Raw genomic sequence first — 26,723 nt, 5'->3', positions numbered from 1 at the left:
AGTTCTGTGCTCCTAACCCACATGGGTGCCACTTCCCACTTTTGTGGCCTCCCCACTGCAGCCTTGATCATTCTAGGATTTTGCTAAACTCTAGCAATTTTGTGAGTTCACATGACTTCTCAGCTGATGTTATATTAGGTCCTGGAGGTAGTTGTACACTTCATGGAATTAGCTGTCTTGGTTCTAGGACTAAACCTTTTATTTTGCCTTTAGACCTTTTGCCATTAACTGTGTTCAGGCTTTGGTGTATAAAATCAACATATACAGAACTGTTTATATTGGATCAAACTATTTTAATTCTTCCTTTCTTTCCTCTATACCCTAGGATTTCTAGAAAGCACAGAGGAGTTAAAAAGGATACAGGGAGGGAGACGGGATCCAAAAGACTGGTGGGAACAGGTTAAAAGTTTTCATCTGTCACATTCAGGATATAAAAGCTACTTAAATATTAAGTCACCAGAAATTTCTCTTTAATAACATTTCTGGAATAGTACCTGTCTTAGTTTGCAAGCTGCCAGAATGCGATATACCAGAGAAGGAATGGCTTTTAAAAAGGGGGATTTATTAAATTGCAGGTTTACAGTTCTAAGGCCATGAAAATGTTTAAATTAAAGCAAAACTGTGAAAATGTCCAAATTAAGGTACCAACAAGAGATTATCTTCACTCAAGAAAGGCTGATGAAGTTGGGGTTCTCAGGTGGAAGGGCATATGGTGAAGTCTGCTAGTTTTCTCTCCAGACTTCTTGTTTCATGAAGATCTCCCGGGGGCATTTTCCTTCTTCATCTCCAAAGATCTCTGGCTGGATGGGCTCCAGACCTTTTCTTAAATGGTTCCCTCTTAAGGGAACCTCTAGTAAGCAACCCACCTTGAATGGGTGGTGACATATCTCCATGGAGACCATTTAATCAAAAGTTACCACCCACTGTTGGGTGGTTCATATCTCCATGGAAACAATCAAAAAGCTCCCACCCAGCAATATTGAATGAGCATTAAGAAATATGGCTTTTCTGGGGTATGGGTATACAACAGATTTAAACTGGCATAGTACCTAACAACATAAAACTGCCTCATGGAAATTTTTTGGTGTGCCTTGTGAGAAACCAGCAGATTTTCCAGCTCTCTCATAGTAATGCCACTCTAAGTGTTCAAGAATTTAAATATAATTTTCTCTTGTGTATATATGCTATGGACTTGTGTCTCAGGGAGAATGTCATTTTGATTCAAAGTGGGCCTTTTCATTATTAAATCCTACTGTTAAGTGAGATTGAATTATAAATTGAAACATATTTTTTTCATAAGAAGGTAACAGTAGCCAAAACAGTAGTGAAAACATTTAAAGAAATTTGATTGTTAGAGTATTGCTTAAACAGGATAAATACATGAGGTTCTGTTTAAATGGAATAGATACATGAGATTCTATAGTCCTATAAAATGGGTCCAAGAGCTGGAGTGGGGTGGTGGTGGGTTGGTGGTAATCCTTATGAATAACTTTAAAGAATGGTACCATGAACCTAATCACTTTGTCTCATGGCCCTTGTATACCATCTCTGAGGGCCACCCAGTCATTTCATTACAAATGTAAACATTGCCTAGAAAGTATAGACATTGCGTAGCTTCTTAGAAGCCCATGGACTCTAGAATGAGTGAGTGACTCTTTTCTAAAATCTCCCAACCTGAGTATTTGATTATAGAATCTTCTAAACTGGGGAAATTCTTGCCCTCCTCTCCTGTGGAGCTCTCTCTTTTGCCTGAGAGAGGAAACAGAAGTTTTCAGAATATAATTTGTAGAATGTTGGGAGTGTCTGTTCATTCTGCTGGTGGTATAGAAGTCAGAGGGCTTCGTATGGACAAAGGATCAGATAAAGGAGTCATTCCTCACAGACTGAGAAATCTGAAACCTTAGGAATTCTTACTTTTAGATTTTATTCCCTTCTAGTTTGAGAAACCTTCCTTTCTTCCTAGCAAGAGACATTTGTAATAAATCACTGATGGTGTGAATAATATTTGAATAAATGTAGCTGTCAGATAATTTCCTAGGAGTTCTGCAAGGGCACATGATGACTATAAGCAGCTGAGTCTGTATTTTAATTCAGAGGCATGTATTTAGGCGCCTTTGCAGACTCTAACATGCCTGTGGCCAAGGGCTCCATGCTAGATTTTCAGCAATAGTTTTTGTGTGTACGTTCCTGAGAAATGAAGCCATACCTTCCAAATTTCTGTTTACTATAAACACTGTCACCAGGTCACAGATGTTCACAATGACATTAGCAAGCTCTAACGAAGTCTGATTTTTCCAGGCATTCAGAACAGAATTTCTAAAAATGGTTGGGTTCCTGGTGCCTGCCCATGCCCCCCCCCCCAAATAATAATAATAAAAATGCTTGGGAAGTTACCTAGGACATTTGGACCATCACTGAACAGTGACCTCTCAGGTTAATTAAGAACACTGGAGCCCCACACAGAAGCAAATTCACTGCCCTCCCCATCTCTACGTGGGACATGACTCCCAGGGGTGTAAACCCCCCTGGCAAGGGGGGACAGAGATCCTAGAATGAGCTGGGACTCAGCAGCAAGGGATTGAGAAAACCTTCTCGACTGAAAGGGGGAAAAGAGAAATGAGATAAAGTGTCAATGGCTGAGAGATTTCAAATAGAGTTGAGAGGTTATCCTGGAGGTTATTCTTATGCATTACATAGATAACCCTTTCTTAGTTTAAGGTGTATTAGAGAGGATAGAGAGAAATGACTGAAACTGTAGAGCTGTGTTCCAGTAGGCATGCTTATTTAAGATGATTGTATAATGATATAGCTTTCGCAAAGTGACTGTGTGATTGTGAAAACCTTGTTCTGATGCTCCTCTTATCTGTGGTATGGACAGATGAGTAAAAACTATGGATTAAAAATGAATAAATAATAGGGGGAACGAATGTTAAAATAAATTGGGTAAAGGGAAATACTAGTGGTCAATGAGAGAGAGGGTAAGGGATATGGTATGTATGAGTTTTTCTTTTTCCTTTTTATTTCTTTTTTCCAGAGTGATGTGAATAGTCTGAGAAATGATCATAGTGATGAATATACAAATATGTGATGATAGTGTGAGCCATTGATTGCACACAAAATATGAAATGTTCATATATTAAGAATGTTCATGTTGTATGTTGATTGGTTTTATTAATTAAAAAAAGGCAAAAAATAAAAAAAGAAGGCTGGAACCAAGAAGAATTTTTTGCAATTTTTAAAAATTTGTTGTTGTCTGAAGGAACTACAGAATAGAAATGTGGTGTAAATGTTTACAAAGGAGATGATTTTCAATGCTGTTAAAAAACGAAGGCAAGGCACCAGGAGAAAATGCTTTTACATGAATTCAAAAGAAGAGATGCTTTTTGATTCTTAGTAAAATTTGGACCCTCAGACCTCTTAGCTTTTCTATAAATTGACTATTGTGTATTCACATTAAGCTCTGTATTTGCTCCTATTGAACATAGGAGCAAATGGTGAAGGAAGGGGAAAATGGGTTGGTTTTATAAGAACATACGTAATCGAAATATAAATTATTTCAGTTTTCTCTATAAAAATGTTTGCTCGCTCTGTGATGGGCATCTAATAACCATTTTTCTTTTTTTTCTAGCTGAATCAAGTGTAGACACCTTGGCAGTGTTTATGGCCAGCAGTGGAACTACAGACGCTGCAAATAGAAACAGCCCGGCTACACCACCCAATACCCTTAATCTTCGTTCCTCCCACAATGAACTGTTGAATGCTGAAATAAAACACACAGAAGCCAAGAACAGCACACCCCCCAAATGCAGAAAAAAGTATGCATTAACTAATATCCAGGCGGCAATGGGCCTCTCAGATCCAGCTGCACAGCCCCTGCTGGGAAATAGCTCTGCCAATATCAAGCTGGTGAAAAATGGGGAGAACCAGCTCCGGAAGGCTGCAGAACAGGGACAGCAGGACCCCAACAAAAACGTCAGCCCCACTGCAGTCAGAAACATAACCTCTGAGAAGTTAGAGGGTAAAGAGCCCCATCCACCGGATTCCTCAGGCTGTGAAATCTTACCATCCCAGCCCAGGAGAACCAAGAGCTTCCTGAATTACTATGCAGACCTAGAAACCTCAGCCAGAGAACTAGAGCAGAACCTAGGCCACCACGCTGGGGTTGTGGGAGAGAAATCCCAGCCAGGCCAGGACCAGGCCTCCACCATCATTGGGAACGGGGATTTGCTGCTGCAGAAACCAAACAAGGCCCAGTCTAGCCCTGAGGATGGCCAAGTAGCCACAGTGTCCTCCAGCCCAGAGACCAAGAAGGATCATCCAAAAACAGGGGCCAAAACTGATTGTGCACTACACCGGATCCAGAACCTGGCACCAAGTGATGAGGAGTCCAGCTGGACAACACTGTCCCATGACAGTGCCTCACCCAGCTCCCCAGATGAAGCAGGTAACCCTGCAAAAGGTATAGCCTAAGATGGGGATCTCCCCTGAAGTTTTCAGTTATCAATGGGGTGACCCAAAAAAGTCCATTTCCAAGCAAGGAAGAGTATGAGCCTCTGGGGGTAGAACTTGCATGAAAGATATTGTGGGATTACCCTGTCTACTGCATTTTAGATTGAATTCATTTTGGATCATGCTTAGTTTTTTGTTTTGTTTTGTTTTTAATTTTTATTGATACAACAACGTATAAGCACATACATTCTTAACATACAAATATTCCATACATGATGTACAATCACTGGCTCACAACATCATCACATAGTTGTATGTTCATCATCATGATCATTTTCTAGAACATTTCCATCACTCCAGAAAAAGAAATAAAAAGAAACTAGAAAAAACTCATACATACCATACCCCTTACCCCTCCATCTCATTGGACCACTAGTATTTCCATCTATCCAAAAAATATATTTTTTAATTTTAACATTTGTTCCCACTATTATTTATTTTTAATCTATATGTTTTACTTATCTGTTCATATTGCAGTTAAAAGGATCATCAGACACAAGGATTTCACAATCACAAAGTCATATTGCAAATGCTATATCATTATAGATCATCTTCAAGAAACATGGGTACTGGAACACAGCTCTACAGTTTCAGTCACTTCCCTCTAGCCTCATACACCTTAATCTGAAAAGGGGATATCCATATAATGTATAAGAATAACCTCCAGGATAACCTCTCAATTCTGTTTGAAATCTCTCAGCCACTGACACTTTGTTTTGTCTCATTTCTCTCTTCCCCCTTTTGGTCGAGAAGGTTTTCTAAATCCCTTGCTGCTGAGTCCCAGCTCATTCTACGATTTCTGTCCCACATTGCCAGGGAGGTTTACAGCCCTGGGAGCTATGTCCCACTTAGAGCAGGGGAGAGTGGTGATTTGCTTGCTTTGTTGGCTGAGAGAGAGAGAAACCACATCTGAGCAACAGAAGAGGTTCTCTGGGGGTAACTCTTAGACCTGATTTTAAGTAGGCTTAGTGTATCCTTTTTGGGGATGGGTTTCATAGGAACAAATCCCAAAGCTGAGGGCTCAGCCTATTGATTTGGTTGTCCCCACTGCTTACAAGAATATCAGAAGTTCTCCAAATGGGGAAATTGAATTTTCCCCCTTTCTCGCCATTTCTTCAAGGGGACTTTGCAAATACCTTTTTATTCACTGTTCATATCACTCTGGAATTTATTGGGGCATCACTCTGAGATTTATTGGGGCATCACTCTGAGATTTATCGGGACATCCCTCTGGACAAACCTACAAAATCTCATGCCCTATTCGAGGTTCCATGTACTTATGGTGTTCAATTAAACTGTCCATATAAGTTATATTAGGAAATACATTAGTTAAAAATATAAATTTTGTATCAAATGAACATTTTTTGCTTTAGTCTCACAAATAAGTTAAAGTTTTAAAATATGAATTACCATCTGTTTTCAACACCCTGCAATATTGGCATTCCTTTGTTCTTCCTCAAGCAAAAACATTTTTTTTTAATTTGTACATTTAGTCATTATCATTGTACACTCTAGGTATTCCTAGGTTATATCATTTCAGTCTTTATCTCTCTTTCCTTCTGGTTTCATTTATGCCCCCAGTCCTCCTCCGTCTATCATTCTCACATTCAGCTTCATTCAGTGTACTAACATTATTGTGCTACAGTTAGGAAGTATTGTGCTATCTATTTCTGAATTTTTACAGTCAGTTCTGTTCCACAGTCTGTATCCTTTCAGCTCCAATTACCCAATATCTCCCCTTATTTCTATCTCCTAATGGCTTCTGTTCTTAATTGAAATTCTCCAGGTTCATTAATGTTAGTTCATATCAGTGAAACCATATAGTATTTGTCCTTTTGTTTCTGGCTAATCTTACTCAGCATAATGTCCTCAGGGTCCATCCATGTTGTTACATGCTTCATGACTTTATTCTGTCTTACAGCTGCATAATATTCCATTGTATGTATATACTACAACTTGTTTAGCCACTCCTCTGTTGATGGACATTTGGGCTGTTTCCATCTCTTTGCAATTGTAAATAATGCTGCTATAAACATTAGTGTGCAAATGTCCGTTTGTACCCTTGCCTTATATCCTCTGAGTAGCTACCTAGCAATGGTATTGCCAGGTCATACGGCAGTTCTACATTTAGTTCCTGAGGAACCGCCCAACTGCCTTCCACAGTGATTGTACCATTTGACATTCCCACCAACAGTGCATAAGTGTGCCTCTTTCTCCACATCCTCTCCAGCACTTGTCATTTTCTGTTTTATTGATAATGGCCATTCCGGTGTGTGTGAGATGATATCTCATTGTAGGTTTGATTTGCATTTCCCTAATAGCCAGGGAAGTTGAGCATCTTTTCATGTGCCTTTTAGCCATTTGTATTTCCTCTTCTGAGAAGTATCTGTTCCTGTCTTTTGCCCATTTTGTAATTGGGTTGTTTTTCTTTTCGTTATTAAGTTGAACAATCTCTTTATATATTCTGGATACTTGACGCTTATGTGATATATCGTTTCCAAATATTATCTCCCATTGTATAGGCTGTGTTTTACTTTGTTGACAGAGTTCTTTGATGCACGAACATGATTAATTTTGAGGAGTTCCCATTTATATATTTCTTTCTTCAATGCTCGTGCTTTGGGTGTAAGATCTAGGAAGCCGCCTCCTATTCTAAAAGTTTTATGGTCTTAGATCTAATGTTTAGGTCTTTGATCCATTTTGAGTTATTTTTTTATATAGGGTGTGAGATATGGATACTCTGTCACTCTTTTGCATGTGGATATCCAGTTCTTTATATCCTCCCTTAATTCGTTGATTTGACTTTTGATGAGATTTTCCATGTCTGTTTGAACAATTAAATTAATTGTTTCAACTCCTGTATCTCATTTGAATTGTTGGTTTGTTCCTTTGACTGGGCCATATCTTTAATTTTCCTAGTATGATTCACTATTTTTTGCTGGCACCATTTACTGAAGAGACTGTTCTGTCCCAGGTGAGTTGGCTTGACTGTCCATAGATGAGAGGGTCTATATCTGAATACTCTATTTGATTCCATTGGTCATTATATCCATCTTTATGCCAGTACCATGCTGTTTTGACTACTGTAGCTTTGTAATACGCTTTAAAGTCAGATAGCATGAGACCTCTGACTTCATTTTTCTTTCTCAGGATATTTTTAACTATTCAGGGCACCCTACCCTTCCAGATAAATTTGATTATTGGTTTTTCTATTTCTGAAAAGTAAGTTTTTGGGATTTTAATTGGTATTGCATTGAATCTTTAAATCAATTTAATTAGAATTGACATCTTAACTATATTTAGTCTTCTAATCCATGAACATGGTATGCCCTTCCATTTATTTAGGTATTCTGTGATTTCTTTTAGCAATTTTTTGTAGTTTTCTTTGTATAAGTCTTTTGTACCTTTACTCAAATTTATTCCTAAATATTTTTTTCTTTTGGTTGCAATTGTAAATGGAATTTTTTCTTGATTTCCCCCTTAGATTGCTCATTACTAGTTTATAGAAACACTACAGATTTTTGAGTGTTGATCTTGTAACCTGCTACTTTGCTGTACTTGTTTGTTAGCTGTAGTAATTTTGCGGTGGATTTTTCAGGGTTTTCGACATATAGTATTATATCATCTGCAAACAGAGTTTTACTTCTTCCTTTCCAATTTTGATGCCTTGTATTTCTTTTTCTTGTCTAATTGCTCTGGCTAGAACTTCCAACACAATGTTGAATAACAGTGGTGATAGTGGACATCCTTGTCTTGTTCCTGATCTTAGAGGTAAAGTTTTCAGTTTTTCCCCATTGAGTATGCTGCTAGCTGTGGGTTTTTCATATAACTGCTTTATCATGTTGAGGAAGTTCCCTTCTATTCCTATGCTTTGAAGTGTTTTCAACAAGAAAGGATGTTGAATTTTTTCATATGCCTTTTCTGCATCAACTGAGATCATCATGTGGTTTTTTTGCTTTGATTTGTTGATGTGGTACATTATATTAATTGATTTTCTTATGTTGACCCATCCTTGTATACTTGGGATGCATTCTGCTTGGTCATGGTGTATAACTCTTTTCATGTACTGCTGGACTTGATTCGCAAGAATTTTGTTGAGGATTTTTGCATCTATATTCATTAGAGAGATTGATCTGTAATTTTGTTTTCTTATACTGTCTTTGTCTGGCTTTGGTATGAGGGTGATGTTGGCTTCATAGAATGAGTTAGGAGACCTTCCCTCCTCTTCAATTTTTTTGTAAAGTTTGAGCAGTATTGATACTAGCTCTTTCTTGAATGTTTGATAGAATTCACATGTGAAGCTATCTGATCCTGAACTTTTCCCTTTTTTTGAGCTTCTTAATGAGTAATTCAGTTTCTTTACTTGTGATTGGTTTGTTGAGGTCATCTGTTTCTTCTCGAGTCAATATTGGTTGTTCATGCCTTTCTAGGAAGTTGTCCATTTCATCTACTTTATCTAGTTTATTAGCATAAATTGTTCACAGTATCCTCTCATTGCCTCCTTTATTTCTGTAGGGTCAGTAGTTATGTCTCCTCTTCCCTTTCTGATTTTATTTTTTTATATCCTCTCTCTCCTTTTTTCAACCTCGCTAAGTGTCCATCAATCTTATTGCTTTTCTCATAGAATCAACCTCTGGTTTGGTTGATTTTCTTGATTGTCTTCATGTTCTCAATTTCATTTATTTCTGCTCTAATCTTTGTTTTTTCTTTCCTTTTGTTTGCTTTGGGGTTAGTTTGCTGTTCTTTCTCTAGTTCTTCCACGTGAACAGTTAATTTCTCAATTTTTGCTGCTTCTTTTTTGATATAAGCATTTAGGGCCCTCTTAGCACTGCCTTTGCTGCATCCCATAAATTTTGATATGTTGTGTTTTCGTTTTCATTTGCTTCCAGCTTTTACTGATTTCTCTTATAATTTCTTCCTTGACCCACTAGTTGTTTAAGAGCATGTTGTTGAGTCTCCATGTATTTGTGAATTTTCTGACCCTCTGCCTATTATTGATTTCCAACTTCATTCCTTTATGATCCAAGAAAGTGTTTTGTATGATATCAGTCTTTTTAAATTTATTGAGACTTGCTTTGTGACCCAGCATATGGTCTATTCTTGAGAATGATCCATAAGCACTTGACAAAAATGTGTATCCTGTTTTTGTAGGGTATAATGTTCTTTAAATGTCTGTAAGGTCTAATTCATTTATTGTATTATTCAAATTCTCTGTTTCCTTATTGATCCTCTGTCTAGATGTTCTGTCCATTGATGAGAGTGGGGAATTGAAGTCTCCAACTATTAGGGTAGATGTGTCTGTTTCTCCTTTCAGTGTTTTCAGTGTATGCCTCATGTATTTGGGAGCATTCTGACTTGGTGCATAAATATTCATGATTGTTATGTCTTCTTGTTGAATTGTTCCTTTTATTAATACGTAGTGTCCTTCTTTGTCTCTTTTAACTGTTTTACATTAGAAGTCTAATTTGTCATATTTAGTATAGCTATTCCTGCTCTTTTCTGATTGTCATTTGCATGAAATATCTTTTCCCAATCTTTCACTTTCAACCTATGTTTATCCTTGGCTCTAAAAATGCATCTCCTATAGACAGCATATAGATGGGTCCCGTTTTTAATCCATTCTGCCAGTCTGTGTCTTTTGATTGGGGAGTTTAATGCATTAACATTTAGTGTTATAATGTAAGGGCAGTACTTTCTTTTACCATTTTGCCTTTTAGATTTTACCTGTCCTATCTAGTTTTTCTTCTTTTTACCTTTACTGATAGTCTTCATTTCTACACTCTTCTCCATACCTCTCTCTGCTGTCTTTTCCTATCTGTCTGTAGTGCTTCCTTTAGTATATCTTGCAGAGCCAGTCTCTTCGTCAAAAATTCTCTCAGTGATTTTTTTGTCTGAAAATGTTTTAATTTCCCTCTCATTTTTTGAAGGACAGTTTTGCTGGATATAGAATTCTTGGTTGGCAGTTTTTCTCTTTTAATATCTTAAATATATCATATCACTTTCTTCTTGCTTCCATGGTTTCTGTTGAGAAATCTACACATAGTCTTATTGGGTTACCCTAGTATGTGATGTGGTATGCTTTTGGGGTACTTCTTGGAGCTGTAATTTTAAGTCTTTCATAAGAGTTGGGAAATTTTCAGTGATAATTTCTTGTGTTAGTTTTTCTCCTCCTTTTCCCTTCTCTTTTCCTTCTGGGACACCCACAACATGTATATTCATACGCTTCACATTGTCATTCAGTTCCCTGAGTTCCTGCTCATGTTTTTCCATTCTTTTGCTATATTTTCTTTTGCTTGTCGGATTTCAGTGTTCTGTCTTCCAGTACACTAATCCTATCTTCTACCTATTGAAATCTAACATTGTAGGTTTCCGTTGTTTTTTTTATCTCTTCTCCTGTGCCTTTCATTCCCGTAAGTTCTGTGATTTGTTTTTTCAGACTTTGGATTTCTCCTTTTTGTTCATCCCTTGCCTTCTTTGTATCCTCCCTTAATTCATTGATTTGATTTTTGGTGAGATTTTCCATGTCTGTTTGAACATCCTGAATTACTTGTTTCAACTCCTGTATCTCATTCCAATTGTTGGTTTGTTCCTTTGACTGGGCCATATCTTTAATTTTCTTAGTATGATTCACCATTTTTTGCTGGTGTCTAGATATTTAATTTCCTTAATTAGTTTATTCTGGAGATCATTTTCATGTTTTTTACCTAAGATTTTCTGGCTGAATGACTTTGTTGTCTATCTCTTCTTTGACATTCAGTTCAGCTTATTTTGGACATCTAGCTTAGGTTTTGTTTAACAGATCACAGTTTTTCAGTTCTTGTTTTATTGTTTCTTGCCCTGCCTATTTGGTACCTTTTTTGTTTTCCCCTTAGGAGGCTCTACTTAGGTGTTATAGACCCCAGTCAGATTTTCCCAGACCAGACTGGCCTCCTCTTGGGAGGAAAAAGTTACCTGCATCAGTTTTCCCTGAGGGTTAGACCCAGCCGGTTGAAAGACTTTCCTATGAAGCCTCAAGACTCTTTATTTCTCCTGTCCTGCTCAGTATGTGGCTTTGTCTGCCTACGGCCCCACCAGTATAAAGTGATGCAGTACCTTTAACTTCAGCAGACTCTCCCTGCTTGGGGCATGGTTTATTCAGAGGAGAGGTTGTCCTCTGGCTTTAATCACTTGGGTTTTCTAGACGCTGGGGTCTGAATTCCTTGTGGGAGGGATTCCACCTGAGCTAGGACCCCACTCCCCTCAAAAGGGCACAGCCTCCAGGGAATTAATTCCTTTCACCTGATCAGCCTCTTTTCTCTCAGACAAACTTAATTCTGTCCTTCCTAGGGGCAGTTGGAACCTGAGAAGTCTTGCAGTTATATCCAAAGAGTAGTCAAGCCATAGAAATATGGCCAGAAAAAAAGAAAAGAAAAAAAAATCCTTTTCAGAGCAGGACCCCAGTTTCTCGGGTTTGCCAATCAAGAGCTTAAGTTAGTACGTTGCTCTGTGTATCTCCAGGTCTTGTGTGCCCCCTCCTTTCCTTTAGGGCCCAAACCCTTTCAAGCATTTTGTGCTGTCCGATTCAAAACACCTTTTTTTCCCTTTCTTTTTCTATCAGTCCTGTCCCCTCTGTGCCAGGGCAAAAACCAGTAACCTTAACTTTCACTCAGGGTTCACTGAACTGGGGGTCTATCTTTAGTAATCAGAATTTGTCAGTTAACTCCACAATTGGAGCTTGGTTGAGTTCAGCCCCTTGCTGTTAGTAAAGTCTCTTTCTTTTCCCCTCTGGGAACCAGCCTGTCAGGGAGGGGTGTTGGCCTCCATGCTTGGGGGACTCACAGTTCTAGGTGATATTGCAGATAGTCCATCTTGTCCAGACTGGTGTATGCTGTGTGTCCAGTCACTGATGTGGCCCTTCTGTACTGTTGCTGGCTATTTACCAGCTGCTCTGGAGGACGAACCAAATTCCACACCTCACTCAGCTGCTGTCTTGTTCCTTTCTGTTGAATCATGCTTGTTTTGCTAAGCATTTTTGTAGTTCAAAATATCATCTATTTAGAATTTAGTCTTCCAGTGCATAAGTGAACAGTTTCACTGTATTATCTACAAGTACAGGGTTTTGTTAAGCAAAATAGTAAAAAAGAAATATAGTTGTGAGGAGCAGGATATAACCTGATGTAAAGAGCCAACTGTTTAAAGTTCTCAGAAGAACTTAACTATGTTCAATGAAACACCAACTTTTAAAAAGTCTTTTCATTAAAGTCTTTTCCCTGTTAACCTTTACTGGGGAGTGTTTTACTAGTCTTGTTGAAGTGCTATTTGAAAGTTAGAAAATAGTGTTCTTTTAGGATTTTAAGCCAGACCAGTCTTCCTTTACTTTTGTCTGCATTCGTGTGATGTTTGGATTTGCCAAAGGTGTTGAAATTGTGACAAAAACATAAGTGCCCTAAGAATTTTCTACTTTTATTCTCATCTTCTCATAACACCCCACTAAACTAATTATAAGGTTTTAAAATGTAGAGAACTTTGTTGTCTAAATTCAATGTAAACAGTACTCACAAAAGCAGCTATCTTACTAGGTGCTAGGGCTTGTTAATGCTCTATCTATCTATATATATATAAAACAAATAGAACCATCAGAGAGAGAAATAATATTTTTCTCCATCCTTCATGGCATAGAAATTGCAAATAGTGCTGATAAAGAAAAGAGAAGAAGAAAGTTAAGACATTAACTTTTAAAAAGCAATGTTTTTGTGTTTCCCAGTACCTGCCCATGTAAAAAAATAAAAATAAAAAAACCAAAAAAACCCAGTGTTTTTGAGATGCTCTTTCAAATCCTTTCAGTGATACATTTCATCAGCTTGCTATAACTAGACATGATAATGAAGTTGAGATGAGTCTATTTCATCTCATAAATGTCTGAACATGCACATAATTGGCCTCAATTATGTTTCTTAATGTCACTGAGTTCATAATGATATCACTCTTTACCCATTTACAGAATTCAGATCCTGTAGCTAATGGACGCTGTTGCCTTCTAGTGTTTGAATCTACATAAAAGACTCCTCGAGCATCTCACAGCCAGACTTTACCTCCTGGTTTCAGCCTATCCACTAACATCTCACTGTATTTCTCTGGTAATGGCAGCCTTTCTGACTCTCTTCCAGCTATGATGTATTGTCATATTGAAATTTTAAATTTCACTGAAAATTATTAAATGAATAGTAAGCCTTCCCTTCTTCTGCACACTACTCCCTTTCCCCAAAGATGACCACTACTTTTTTCTTTTGTATTTTTTTTTCCAGAAAATAATTTAGGCCTATTCCCACATTTATAATAAAAAATATAAAATATAATCAAATTTACCCAAATTAGGAATGAGTGCATTTTTTAATAGTACTTATCCTTTAGTGGTATATACTCAAATAATGTTGTGTGTGGGATTTTCTTCAAAATAATTGGGGCTGGGGGAGAAACAATATTGTCCATAAACTAATAATTGTTAAAATTGTGTTATGGGTACATGAGGGTTCATTATTCTACACTCTCTGATTTTGGGTGTTTGAAATTTTCCATGATAAAAAGGTGAAACCAAAAATTTATCCAAATTAATAGTTTTTCAAATGCTTTTTCCACTTAAGATTACATTTTGTAGATCAATCTAAATCAGCACAAACTTTTTCTACCTCAATCTTTTATTCATTTTCTTATTCTTCTACCTCAGTCTTTTAAAGTATGTGTTCTATTCCACTATGTTCCAGATTTATTTAACCATCCTTTTATTAATGAGTATTTTAGATTATTGCTAGCCATGGTCTCTTTAATTACTGACTGCTGGTGTCCATGAGGGCTTAGGAAAGCACAGAGTTTAGACAGATGGTGTACATATCATTCCATCTGCTGGCACTCCTGAAACATGCCTTTAGCTCCCTCTCTCCAGAAAACCGTCTGGATTGGCTGTGCTGACCTTTCCCCAAATTTGCTCAATGTCCTGGTGGTACTTTCTATTGAGTTTTCTTACAAAACCGATGAAGTGTTTGACCTGTAATGTAAACTGGTTTGGGGTTTCTTTGATATGTTGGGAAGGCATGCTTGGTTTTCTCAGATTCTGTTTTGTAGACCTTTGAATTTTAAAGGAAAGATGACAATTCGTGATGGCCCTTGATTACTAAGGACAGATATTTTGAACCAGATATGCTGGTAAAATTGTATTAGCTGGGACTCCAAAGTAATGAGATTAAGTTTTTAAAAAACATGTATGAAGCCAAACCTGTGCTATCCTACAAAATGGTCACTTTGGGAGTCTTGTACCTATTTTAGCATGTTGCATTCTTCAAAATATTAATATTAATAATTTTGAAAGCCCTCTTTTGGACTTATGTCAGAACCTGTTATGAACCTCTGCTAAAAAAGTAATCTCTTTGTTTCATAATCACACTTCAGAGTTTCATGTAGCAACCACTATATAAATTAGTGTGTAAAATAAAATAAGCACTTATCCAGCATTTGAATTTCTTTTTATTTCATCTTTCCTTTGAAACACACTGTGAATATATAAAATGATCATGATAAATTTTAAACATTGTGTGTTTCACTTGAAATGGTGAAAATCAGTGTTCATTGTATATTTTATATTGTGTTTGTGGGTACAATAGAATTCTAATTGTTGAAAGAAAAGAAAAAAACTAAGCAAATATTTTGTAAAATACTGGTGTGCATGACTTGGCGCACACATATGAAGTATATTTGCTGTACATTAAGTAAATACCTGTCACAGTGGTGTGCTAAAAATTTTATGATTAAATCATGACACAGTTACCTTTGGATTGTAGACTGCGCTTTGGGGAGCCTAAAAAAATAGAGTCAACTCGCTTCTGCTGTGGGGGCATCCTTTCCAATTTAGAATGCTATTTATAAAATAAAATGCACTGCCTAACCCTGAGATTGACTACTTTCTGTTTCCCTTTCTTTCTCAATTTTCCCTTCTAGCTTTTTAGTAACTTTTCTTGTACGATCAATCATGTATACAAGATGTTGCTGTTCTTTTCCTCCTGTGTAGTCTGTCCTTTGAGGCAACAAGGAGGCTAGTAGAACAAAGATAGAAGGCTATTAGAACAAAGAGCATCTGTGCATTTACTGAATATTCATAGGTGTTTAAAAAAGTTAAAATAATGCCTTGACCCCAATTCTAAAAGAAAGGTAAACTTGAAAGTAAAAACTTTTAATCTAGCCATAGTTTTGTCAGAGATACAGTTCCTTCAGTGGCCTCCACAAGCAGGATAGCTCAGATAAATACATGTTAGCCAGATTGTGTATAGACTCTGTATTAATCACGTGGTATTTTATGTTTGCTTCATGAAAACTTTTGAATGACACATTTGGGGCTTCAACGATACCAACATATAATTTTGTTTTAATTTCAAGTTTAATAAGAGGAAGTCATAGAGTAGGGACTTGATGGCTCTTGTGTAATAACTGTTTCAATGAAATAGGATCATTGGTGAAGTGTACAAAGGCAGGATTATTATAGAGAGAGCCAAGTCTAGATAGTGTGACAGTGGGCTAAATGCTTCATTAACTTAGCATTCAGGGCATGGGCTCTAGAGTACTACTCCTGAGTTCAGATCCCAGCCCTGCTCTATCTAGGCAATGTATTTTTGCCTCTCTTCTGTGAAATGAAGGTGATAATAGTGTCTTAGTCATAAACCCCTTGTGAGAATTAAATGAGAGCATGTTGAGAGAACTGTTAGAACAATGTCTGGAATATAGCAAGAATTTAATAAATATTAGTTATTATTAATCATCATTATCAGTGTAGCTGTAGAATGTACTGCTATATGTAGCTCTTGATTATGAATTAAATAAACTTGTATTTTGGACTCTGATTTGAAGATTTTCTGGATGGTACAGGTAGGGATTGGTTTTTCTTCATCTTTGTATTATCAATTCCTGGTATAGCAGGTGAACTTGGTATTGCAAATTGATTAAATGAATAAAAAATGGAAGGGATCTATATATCCCAAAATGGCCCTGATATGTTAAGTAAGCCATTTGGTCTTATATCTGAATCAACATCTGGTGTTGGGTACATAACTTTATTGATGATGTTTCTTACAATGGGTAGGGCTGTATGACCAGATTCACTGGGGAAAGCACAGTGAAATTTTGTTAGCCTTCTGAGTTCATGGTACTTTCTCACACTAAGGTAGCCATGCTGGGACTGAACCCAAGTCTTCTGACCCAGCATCCAGAGTTTTTCCACTGTACCGCAATCTTAGGAGTAAAGCATGTAGCCCTAGGAGTAAAGCATGTAGCCCTAGAGGCTGAATACATCAAATACCATCCACTTCAACTGGGCAGTTATATTGAGAATCTGTGTTGATTTGCTAAAGCTGCTGGAGGCAATATACCAGAAGTAAATTGACTTTTACAATGGGAATTTGGGGATTTGTTAACTTACAATTTACAGTTCTTAGGCTTTAACAATATCCAACTCTGGGCTTCAACAGGATGATACCTGGAACTCTAAGGAAAGGCTGCTAGCATCCAGGTCCCCTCTGTCACATGGGAATGCGCATGGCTGGCATCTGCTGGCCCTTCTTTCTTTGGTTTTGTAGCTTTCAGCTTCTGGCTGTTGAGGCTTCCTCTGGGTTTTTTGTGGATCCTCTCTTAGTTTCTCCAGGGCTTTTCTCTGTGAGCGTCTCTTAATTTCATCGCTTAGATTCTGTTATGTGTTCTCTTATAAAAGATTCCTGTAAGAGGATTAAGACCCAGCTTGAATGAGGTAGGTCACATCTCAGTTGAAATAGCCTAATCAAAAGGTCCTACCCACAACAGGTCTACACTCATAGGAGTGGATTAACTTTTCTGGGGTCCATAAAGCCTCCAAACATTCACAATCTGAAAATCTTTAGAGGATCTTTTTATTCCTATAAGCAAATGAAGTTGAGCTCAAATGTCAGTTCCTGTCTTTCTAGAACTTCTGAGCTGTAAAATTCCGTTATCTGTAGCTCTAAACAAATGATTTCAAGTTCTCAGTTTTAATGTTTTCCTCTGGGTGGTTTGCAGCCTTACTCCATAGTAAGTTACCCTTTAGACTGAGAGCTCCGTGAAAGAAGAAGCCAGGTCTTCATTATGTATATATATGACTCTCTTTATACTGTACATTGCATATAGTAAAGGCTCCGTAAATGTTAACTGTTTGCTGATTGGATGAATGGAGCTGGATTGCTATCATTATGTAAATTTTCTGATGTTTGCTACATCAGTACAGTATAGAAATAAAGTAAACACAGCCTGTATAAAATAATTGTTTAGAACATCTGGATGGAGTGATTCATTTATATTCTAGGCTGCAGGGAGGGAAAAAATTGGGGCCAGTAATTCAGTCTACTACAAACATTCTTTGTGTTGTCATCTGTAGGTCTGTAAGTCAGAAAGGCTAATGCCAATGATTAGGCCATTTTGATTCCAGTTGCCTTCACATTTTACATTGCCTTGCAAATTGATACATTTTGCTATGGAGTTGAATCCTTTGATATCTTAAATTGACTGGTTTCCAGTTTTGAGATAAAGTAGTTCTCTTTTGCAAGCTGGATATTTGGTGAAGGCCAAAGACAAAATACACATCCAATAATGTCAGCACAGCTGGTAGCGCTTCTTATTTCTGGCCTTACCTAGTGTGAGAGTTATTCGAACTTTGAATACATTTGTGTTATTAACACTTTTAGAAATGTCTTCCAAATATATGAGCTGTTTAATTTGATCCCAAATGGGTTTTAGCCATTTCAACCATAAATGATTTTTAAATAGCTTTAAAACACTTCCCACCCCCCTTTTCTTAAAATACAAGGCTTTAGGGAGCCCAGTTTTCATCTGGATTGCCCTGCTGAATTAATAATCTTTCAAGCAACTTTTAGTGATTCACTAGCCTATCAGTGGAGAGTTCCACGATGTCTTATCAGTGGAGAGTTCCACGATGTGACAGGAGGAGTTTAAGATGACAGATGTGAGACATTTCCAAAAAAGCTCAGGAATACTCTATTATGGGGTAGATGGATGTTTTCCTAATTATATTTTAGTACCTTGGGGATAAGATACATTAAAATATTTCTTACCTTATCCCATAAGTGTAAGGAAGAAAATTTGCTTATTTAAGCATTTTTAGAAAATTCTAGACAAAAATATAATCAACTGAATGCTCAAGATAGTTTTGACTGTTTCCCTTTCATAAAATATTATACTTGGTACTAGTGATTGGAATGTGAAATTTGGGTCAGGTTATCTGTGTTGGAGATGGAATAGACTCTCAACAAGTGGCGATCTGGGGAGATTATTTCCCCTCAGAATTGTTGAAAAGTAGGGAATCCTTTTTCTTTCTTTCTTTCCTTTTTATTTTTTCCACATGGCCAGGCACTGGGAATTGAACCTGAGTCTCCAGCATGGCAGGCGAGAAGTCTGCCTGCTGAGCTACCATGGCCTGCCCTCTTTCTTTCTTTTTTTAATCACTTTTAATTATTAAAGAAGCCTAATTCACACTTTCACCCTACTCTTATCTCTGTTTTACTGGCATTTTGAAAATTTTAAATTTGATTTCCAGTTTGACAAGTTGTTTAGCTTCTGGAAGAGGTGGTAGAGGACAGAGAGCTCTTAGGCAGCAAGCGGGTGGAGCCTTCTGGTTAGTCCTTCACGAGGTTCTCCCGGAAGTGCCTGGTGACGTCATTATGCCCTTGGAAGAGTGCATGTAGCTGCTATAAGACATCCCTAGGACGGTGAGAAGGGTGACGCAGTGGAATCGTAGTAAAAATACCACTGGCTACATTCAGAAAACTTTTTGGTCAAATTTTGTTTAACTGTATGCCCAAACTCATTATTCTCGCGAAATAATCTTAAATTAATAGATAGAGACACAGATTTACTGTCTTAAAAGTGAAAGGGCTATCAACAGATGAGTAAAACATGGATTAAAAATAAATAATAAGGGGAACAAATGTTAAAATAAATTTATTAGATTGAAATGCTAGGGATATGGTATGTATGAATTTTTTTCTGAAATAAGTAAATTTTTATTTCATTTTCTGAATTGATGCAAATGTTCTAAGATATGATCATGATGATGAATATACAGCTATGTGATGATATTGTGAGTTATTGATTATATATCAAGCATGGAGTGATGATATGGTACGAATGTTTGCATTTGTATGTTGTTATGTTTAATAAATAAATAAATTAATTAAATTTAAAAAAAAGTCAAAGGGCTTCAGTAATATACAGATAATCACCAAGCTTAAATTTAACCACATCACAGGGAACTGAAATGGATCTTTAATGTTACTGTGATTCTAACTGAGAGGTGTTATCCATCCACTTCGTGTAACTAACAATTCAGGAGATTTGAATTTGTTCCTCATTTCTTTGTGCATTAGTTTCTACACTCTTTCATTTGTTACTTCATCTCTATGTCAGTCATTTTTAAAAGTCTACTCTTTATAGTGTACTATACAAGACAGAAAAAATAAATCAGAACCAGTCTGTGACCTCGTATAGCTCATACAGTTTCTTATCTCCATGAATAAGACCCCTCACTATATATAGAGTACATCTCAAAATGTGTCCATGTGTTTTTCTTCTCATTTTGCGCACCACACCCCAGTTAGAATGAAGGAAAGATAAAATCCCCAGACTCTGGGTAGCCCAAGTTTCCAAGCAAAGAAGAGGATGAGATGTTTAGATGTCTTCATAGATAATTCCTTAATATATGCAACACCAAAAAATATGGAGGATATTTGCAAAAATGCTTGTATTCAAATTTTTCAGAAAAGACAGCTTACAGTTGCAGGTATTGTGAGAATTGATGGCAAATAGAATATGCTGCAATGGACCTCAGAACATTTAGCCCAAATTCTTTGTTGTAGAGATGGGAAATTTAGGATTATTCCTAATACCAGTAAACATGAAACTACAACCCAACTGAGATTGAAAATAAATGTGGAAAAGAGAGAAGAATATGATGAAGATATAGGAAAGCTTAACATTTAGCAGTATGGCTCAGCTCTGCAGAGTTGGATAGTTCAGGAAACATAAGAAGATGGGATTATTCCATTTGCTCAAAGCTTAAGAACAGATGGACAGAAATCAATAATAATGCTTTTCTTTCTTCTGTTTGAGAGACATTTATTGCTTACTGAATATACAGGATTTTCTTAAGAGCTATGTGGAATATATATATATATGTAATAGATAATAATAATATATACGTAATAGATATATAATAATAATATATATGTAATAGTTAAGACCTGACCGTAGGAATACTTACCATTCGAGAGTCAAATGATGCCATGGAAGCATCAGAGATCACAAATAGACATTGCTGGGGAGCATATGTCCCACACATATTATTTGGTGGTCAGAGTGTTTTATGAAACTTTGAATTAGGTGCTTAGAAATTGGAAGATTTTACATAGAAATAAGGGTCTCTTATTACTCTTATAAATACAAAAACCTCATGATGTAACAGCCCCCTTTAATGGGTTCTGTCTTCTCCAGCTCAAGACTCTGAGCTTGTGAACTGCTGCAAGTGTCAATTGAGTCACCTGTCATGCACGCAAGAAACTATTAGGGTAGAAAGAACTAGGCTAGTATTGTTTTTTGCTGTTACAACTACATACAGTGGTAACTCTTTAGTAGCAACATCATTGAATGGAGAATCTACAGACTTCTTTTAATCATAGTCGTCCTAACCGTACTCGTTTGCCTTCTGGTAGAATCATAAAGTGTGACAGGAACTGTTAAGCAAATATGCTTGAAATTTCCAAAGACATCTTTAGATGACTTCTCAGAGCTTTCCATCTGTTAATTTGGTTAGAGCAGGGAAAACATTAGCTTTTGGAAACCGTGAATGTAGGTGGTTCAAAAATTTTGTGCCTTTAAGTCTGACTCTGTTAATATACCCAGTTTGCTTTCATAAATGTGAGGGAAGTTACAGATGATTCTTACATATAATTTATATATTACTTTTCTCTGTGAGAATCACTGGAGGCAGAGCAGTAAAAGAAAAGGTTCATATTCAGAGATTTGACTGGGAAAATCAAATCATTTAAGTATTAGAATTCTATGGGAAATGGTCAGAAAGTGACAGTGAAGTGAGCTCAGTTCCAAACCATTGGCCTTGGTGCCTAGGATGAGGGCTGATATTTACTGTATGTGAACTTTCTTTTATTATTTTTTTCTTTCTGTGTAATATTCCATAGATTCACTCCTGGGCTTGATTAAATTTGACCTTTGCCAGGATTCTTCTTTAGTATCATCAAGGACAGTATTAATTGACCCTTTTCTTCCTTAGTGTTATTTGGAGAAGTCTTCAGATAGAAATGCACTGAGTTGGAGCATCTGGGATATTATTAAGGTAGCCTCCACCCTATAAATGGCTTATCTGATCTGTTTTTCATTTGTTACCAGGACATTTATTTTCATACACATGATAGCAAATGTGATGATTAGGTATACAAGATGATGGATCTGTGAAAGCCTATTTTATCTGTAATGAACAGGTAGAGTGATATTAAAAGAGTTATAGAACCCTTCCTAAGTATGTTCTAGAAGAAAATGTGGTCACAGTTCCATATGGAGTTGTCAGAAAGAGAGAAAGCAGACATGAGCCCAACTCCAAGTCATTGAGATGGGGTTGATGGGATGTGTAACAAAGGAAGGTCAAGGGCTGGGGAGTGGTAAGGCATCTGCCGGTAGAAGCCTCTAGGGACACATCTCAGTATGGACTAACTCTTCAGTTCCCACCTTGCTTTTCTCACTCTGCTTCAGGCCTGTGTCCAGTGGGGAACCGTTGACCAACATTGCTATCCATCCCGTGCTCACAGGAGACAGGGGAAACATTCCATAGCCTCTGCCCTTCCTTCTTTCCCCAAAACAAATGCCCAAACTCTTGCAGGGTTTCTGAGGATCTTTCATCTTTTCTTTTAGTTGATGTCTTATCTTTTTGACTGCTGCTTATTTTCCCTCCTTCAATTGTGGATCAAGGCCCCTGGTCAGAGATTAGTTCCCACATATAATATACCAGGGAGAAGTATTTTCACTTCTGGTTCATTATATCTGGAATGGTAAAAAGCTAGACTTGTTTATTTTTCAGATACTTTTAGTAAGGATGATAGAAGGTTAATCTTCATCCTCTCACACATACCTTCAGTCATTGAGTATCTCCTGTATTCCTAATAGGTACAAGGAACTGAGTTCGGTGTTCTCGGTGATTCTGGGACCAGGGCATGATCTTTCTTTCACAGTCACAGACTCCTTCCTCAAGATGATTTTAAATCTCTTTAATTTTTATGGTATGTACTACTTTCTGGGGTTTATATCCAGAGATTCAAATCCCATCTCCATCACTTTCTTGACCTCTGAGCCCCAGCTTTCTTTATCTCCAGATGGAAATAATAATAGCACCTCCCTTATGAGATTGTTAAATAAAACCATGGCACCCAGGAAACATTTTTTTTTAGAAATATTTGTGATCATTACAATTATTGTCTTACCTCCACCATAAGATGAAAAGTTTCTTTAGGTTATAGACCATCTATGCCTTTGTTCTTTTTTTTTTTTAATCTCCAGAAATGAATTTATTCATTGGATGCTCATATTTGAATGAATGATTAGCACAGCAAGCAAATTTTATTATTTATATTAGCAGTACAACAATTTAAGATAATGGTTTTAAAAAAAAACTCCAAGAAATTTACAGTAATTTGGGAGGTGCATAAATTCTCTGCTTCTTAAACTGTAATGTACAGAAGAATCCCTTGGGAAACTTGTTGAAATGGGGATTCTTATTCAGTAAGTCTGTGCCGAGTCCTGAGATTCTGAATTTTTAACAGGCTCTCAGGTGATGCTGCTATTTCTGATGCTTGATTGTACTTTGAATGGCAAGGCTATACTCAAGCTGCAGGAGGAAAGGGCCTTGACTGTTTTGTTCACTACTGCAGCCCCAGCACATAAAATAAACAGTGCTTGGGACATGCTTGATATTCAAACAGCATTTTTGGAATGAATAAATTTACTTCAAAAAAATAAGTAGTGATACTAGGTAGGTTTTTGCCATGTACTGAGTATAGAGGAATGATGCACTTCCAGGCGAACAAAGTATTACCTGTCCTGGAGGTCTCATGCTGACACAGGAATAGGTAGAATGGAATGATTGATGGAATTTAGAGAAGTGAAGAAGTGGAGGACACACAGGAAAAAGAAACTGAAAGAAAGCAAAAGAAGTGCTTCTCTATGACAGTGGTCTCAAACTCTTTAATCTTGGGATCCCTTTATACACAAAAATAATTGTTGAGAACTTCAAAGATCCTATGTTTATGTGGATTATATCTATCATTATTTACTCTATTGGAAGTGAAAAACTGAGACATTTAAAAATGAGAGTAAGAACCAATTACTATTCACAAGATACCACTTTTGAATGAAAAATAGTTATGTTTTTCCAAAATCAGTAATAGTTTAGTGAGAAGAGTGACATTGTTTTTATATTTTGAAGATCTCTTTAATGTATGGCTTAATTGAAGGCAGCTAGATTCTTGTATCTGCTTTTGCAGTCTGTGTCAATATATTATTTTGGTTAAATTGGATGAAGAAAGTCCTGCTGGCTTCACACAACTATGTAGGTGGAAAAGAAAGGAATATTATAATAACCTTTTCATATAATGGTAGTTATTCTTTTTTGAGATTCTGCTACAACTTGATAAGTGGCAATTTCTTAAAGGTTGGTTACAATGTGGAATCTGAAACCAAAATAATGATTTTTTTGTATTCCGTTATATTAAAATCCATTGGTCTATGGTATATTTTAAATGGGTGCTCGATACATGCATAATTTTATAACATGTATAGGTGATTTGGAAAATATTGGTTCAGTGAGTTATGAAGATTTTCTAAATGTTGACACATTTCACTATATAATATCAAAACATTAGTTTTATTAATATCACCAGCCATCTCATCAGAAAATACTTTAATTATTTGGAAGCTGTCAAGCTCACAGTAATAGATACAGGTTTTTGAAAATTCTGATTTTGTCTTGAAAGCGCACATTTTATCATTGGCAACAAATACTCAAATACTGTCAGTTGTTTTCTTTCAAGTGACAGGATTATTTTGTCAAATTTTTTAGAAGTGTCTTCCCATTACCCAAGGTTGAATAACCATCATTCTTTCAAGTAAAAAGCGTATTCCATGAGAAAAGCAGCTAGTTTAGCTTGCAACTCAGATAGCCATACAAGTGCTTTTTCTTGAAACAACCCCTAATCTTCAGGGTTTGGCCCAAGTGTTTTATTTATACTTACATTTAAAAGGTATATATTTAATCCTTATATTTAAGGATTGAGATTTAATTAAAATTATTATTAACTTTTGCTGCTTCCTCAAGAACGTCTTTAATTGAAACTGGCTTTGTTTTTATTGAGAGTATTTGATATTGAGGAATACTATAACTCCTACTGGAGTTTGTGCCTCTGCCTTGATTTGGGATCAAGTGACAGCTGTTTTACCCACCGTTGTTTTGCTCGTTATCAGCCAGTGTCGTTATAGTGAAAAAGGCTATAAATAACATCTTAGAATTATGAAAATAGTTTTGACCTCAGAGACCCCTGAAATCCCCTTTGGGAACTACTGCTCTGGATATGAAGATCGATGCTTCTAGCAGTTTGGTTGGAGAGAAGAGTCTGCAATGGATAATTGTGAGACAGAAGGTCAGGTAGGTAGGTGAGGCAGTGTTGGAGAGTGCTAATGTTCAGTTGTGAACTTGGCTTCTGTTAGTGAAAAACAGTAGAAAAGAGGGCTGGAGAGCCTGCCATTTGTAAGGTGGTGTTTGAAGAAGGTGTATCAGACATTGGTGGCTAGAATATGGTAGAGGAACAAAGAAGGGAAGCAATCATGAGAGTCTCAAAGTAATATGTTCACAATGATGAGGACTGGACAAGATTAGTAGTTTTAAGAATAGAATGTAGGTGGAGTAAAGGATGAATCTCTAGGATGTAGTGATTGACTGGATATGGATGGTAAGGGAGAGGGTAGAATTAAAGATGTCAGATTTTGAATTTGAAGACTAAGAAAATGCCATTTTTTTCCTGAAATATTGAAGCTTGGTGAAGAAACTAGTTTTTGTGGAAAGATTTTAAATGCATGAATTTGAGACCATGTGGGAATGGCCAGGAGGTGATGTTCTGAAGTTAGAGTTGTAACTTTTAGAAGGGAGGGAGTGTCAGACTCTAAATTTTACCTAGACACTGAAGTCTTATTACATGTCTGGGACTTTTGTATATTATTTTTGGTGTGGGTGGTTGTTTTAGCTGTACTTAGATGTAGAAGAGAGATAGGATAAGGACGAGGTAGGAAAGTGGGCTGCTTAACCATATTGGATAGTGTTAGAGGGCCGCCAAAAAAATAAGGTAATAGTTTGATGGGTTTAACCAGTCTGTTCTTTTCCCCATTTTACGTATTAAACTCAGTGTAGCCTATTTCTAGGCTACTGCCTAGCAATGGCTGAGCTGTTAAATGTAGTGATGATATATCCCATTTCTCTTATTTGTACTTCAAGTAGAGGGGTCATGTGGAAAATCAGGTGCTTTAACAACTACAGGTTGATATTGAGGGTCTCTGCCAGGTAACATACTCAGCAGACTTTATCAGGCAGCATTCATGGCCTTGGTGAAATCACTGTGGTCCAGGGTTTAGCTGACAGGTTCTAAAACCAGGCTCTGAAAGCAGATCCATCTCTCAGGGATGGACTCATTAATCAAGTTCATGAGACTGATACACTGAAGTCAAAATACTAGTTTATTAATTTGTGATTAGAATTCTCTCACTTTGAAGTACTGGAATTCTTGATGCTATATGATCAGTATATATTCTCAATGCCAGTGTCATCACAAGCAGAAATAATTATGACATGCCCTACTTACTCAAATTGCAAGACAAGGCATTTTCTTTCTCTAAACAACCTGCATGGGAAACCTAGGCATAAGCAGAGGTTGCTTGAAAAACTAAAGGGTAGTTGGAAGAATCAAATGTTTAGATGGCATCAGGCTGGGAGAGCCTGATTTGTCCTGTTCTTCTTTCCCTTGGAATGACGTTACCAGGGAATCTAGAATCCTTGAAGTGCATTTTGCTTAAAACTTCTTCTTTGACATTTAATCTATGTTATACTTTTCTGAATTGCCTAGGTT

The 26,723-nt window shown here is 36.8% G+C and overlaps 1 protein-coding gene across 18 annotated transcripts in view; it reads left to right on the top strand.

Annotated features, from left to right (window-relative positions):
- The window catches only part of APBB2 (amyloid beta precursor protein binding family B member 2), a 452,510-nt gene that overhangs the window by 227,010 nt on the left and 198,777 nt on the right, over positions 1-26,723 (top strand). For 13 of the 18 annotated variants that reach the window (XM_077136712.1, XM_077136708.1, XM_077136713.1 and 10 more), the window contains one exon: positions 3,629-4,459. In XM_077136712.1, the coding sequence (XP_076992827.1) occupies positions 3,661-4,459 (799 nt within the window). In that variant the 5' untranslated portion in view covers positions 3,629-3,660. The remainder of the gene's footprint in view (positions 1-3,628; positions 4,460-26,723) is intronic. The other 5 variants (XM_077136716.1, XM_077136715.1, XM_077136711.1 and 2 more) reach the window with 1 other exon arrangement.

This window comes from Tamandua tetradactyla, chromosome 19 (genome assembly GCF_023851605.1).
Source record: "Tamandua tetradactyla isolate mTamTet1 chromosome 19, mTamTet1.pri, whole genome shotgun sequence".
Lineage (NCBI taxonomy): Eukaryota > Metazoa > Chordata > Mammalia > Pilosa > Myrmecophagidae > Tamandua > Tamandua tetradactyla.
The sequence above is the reverse complement of the archived record's forward strand: the minus strand, read 5'-3'. Positions and strand labels throughout refer to the sequence as shown.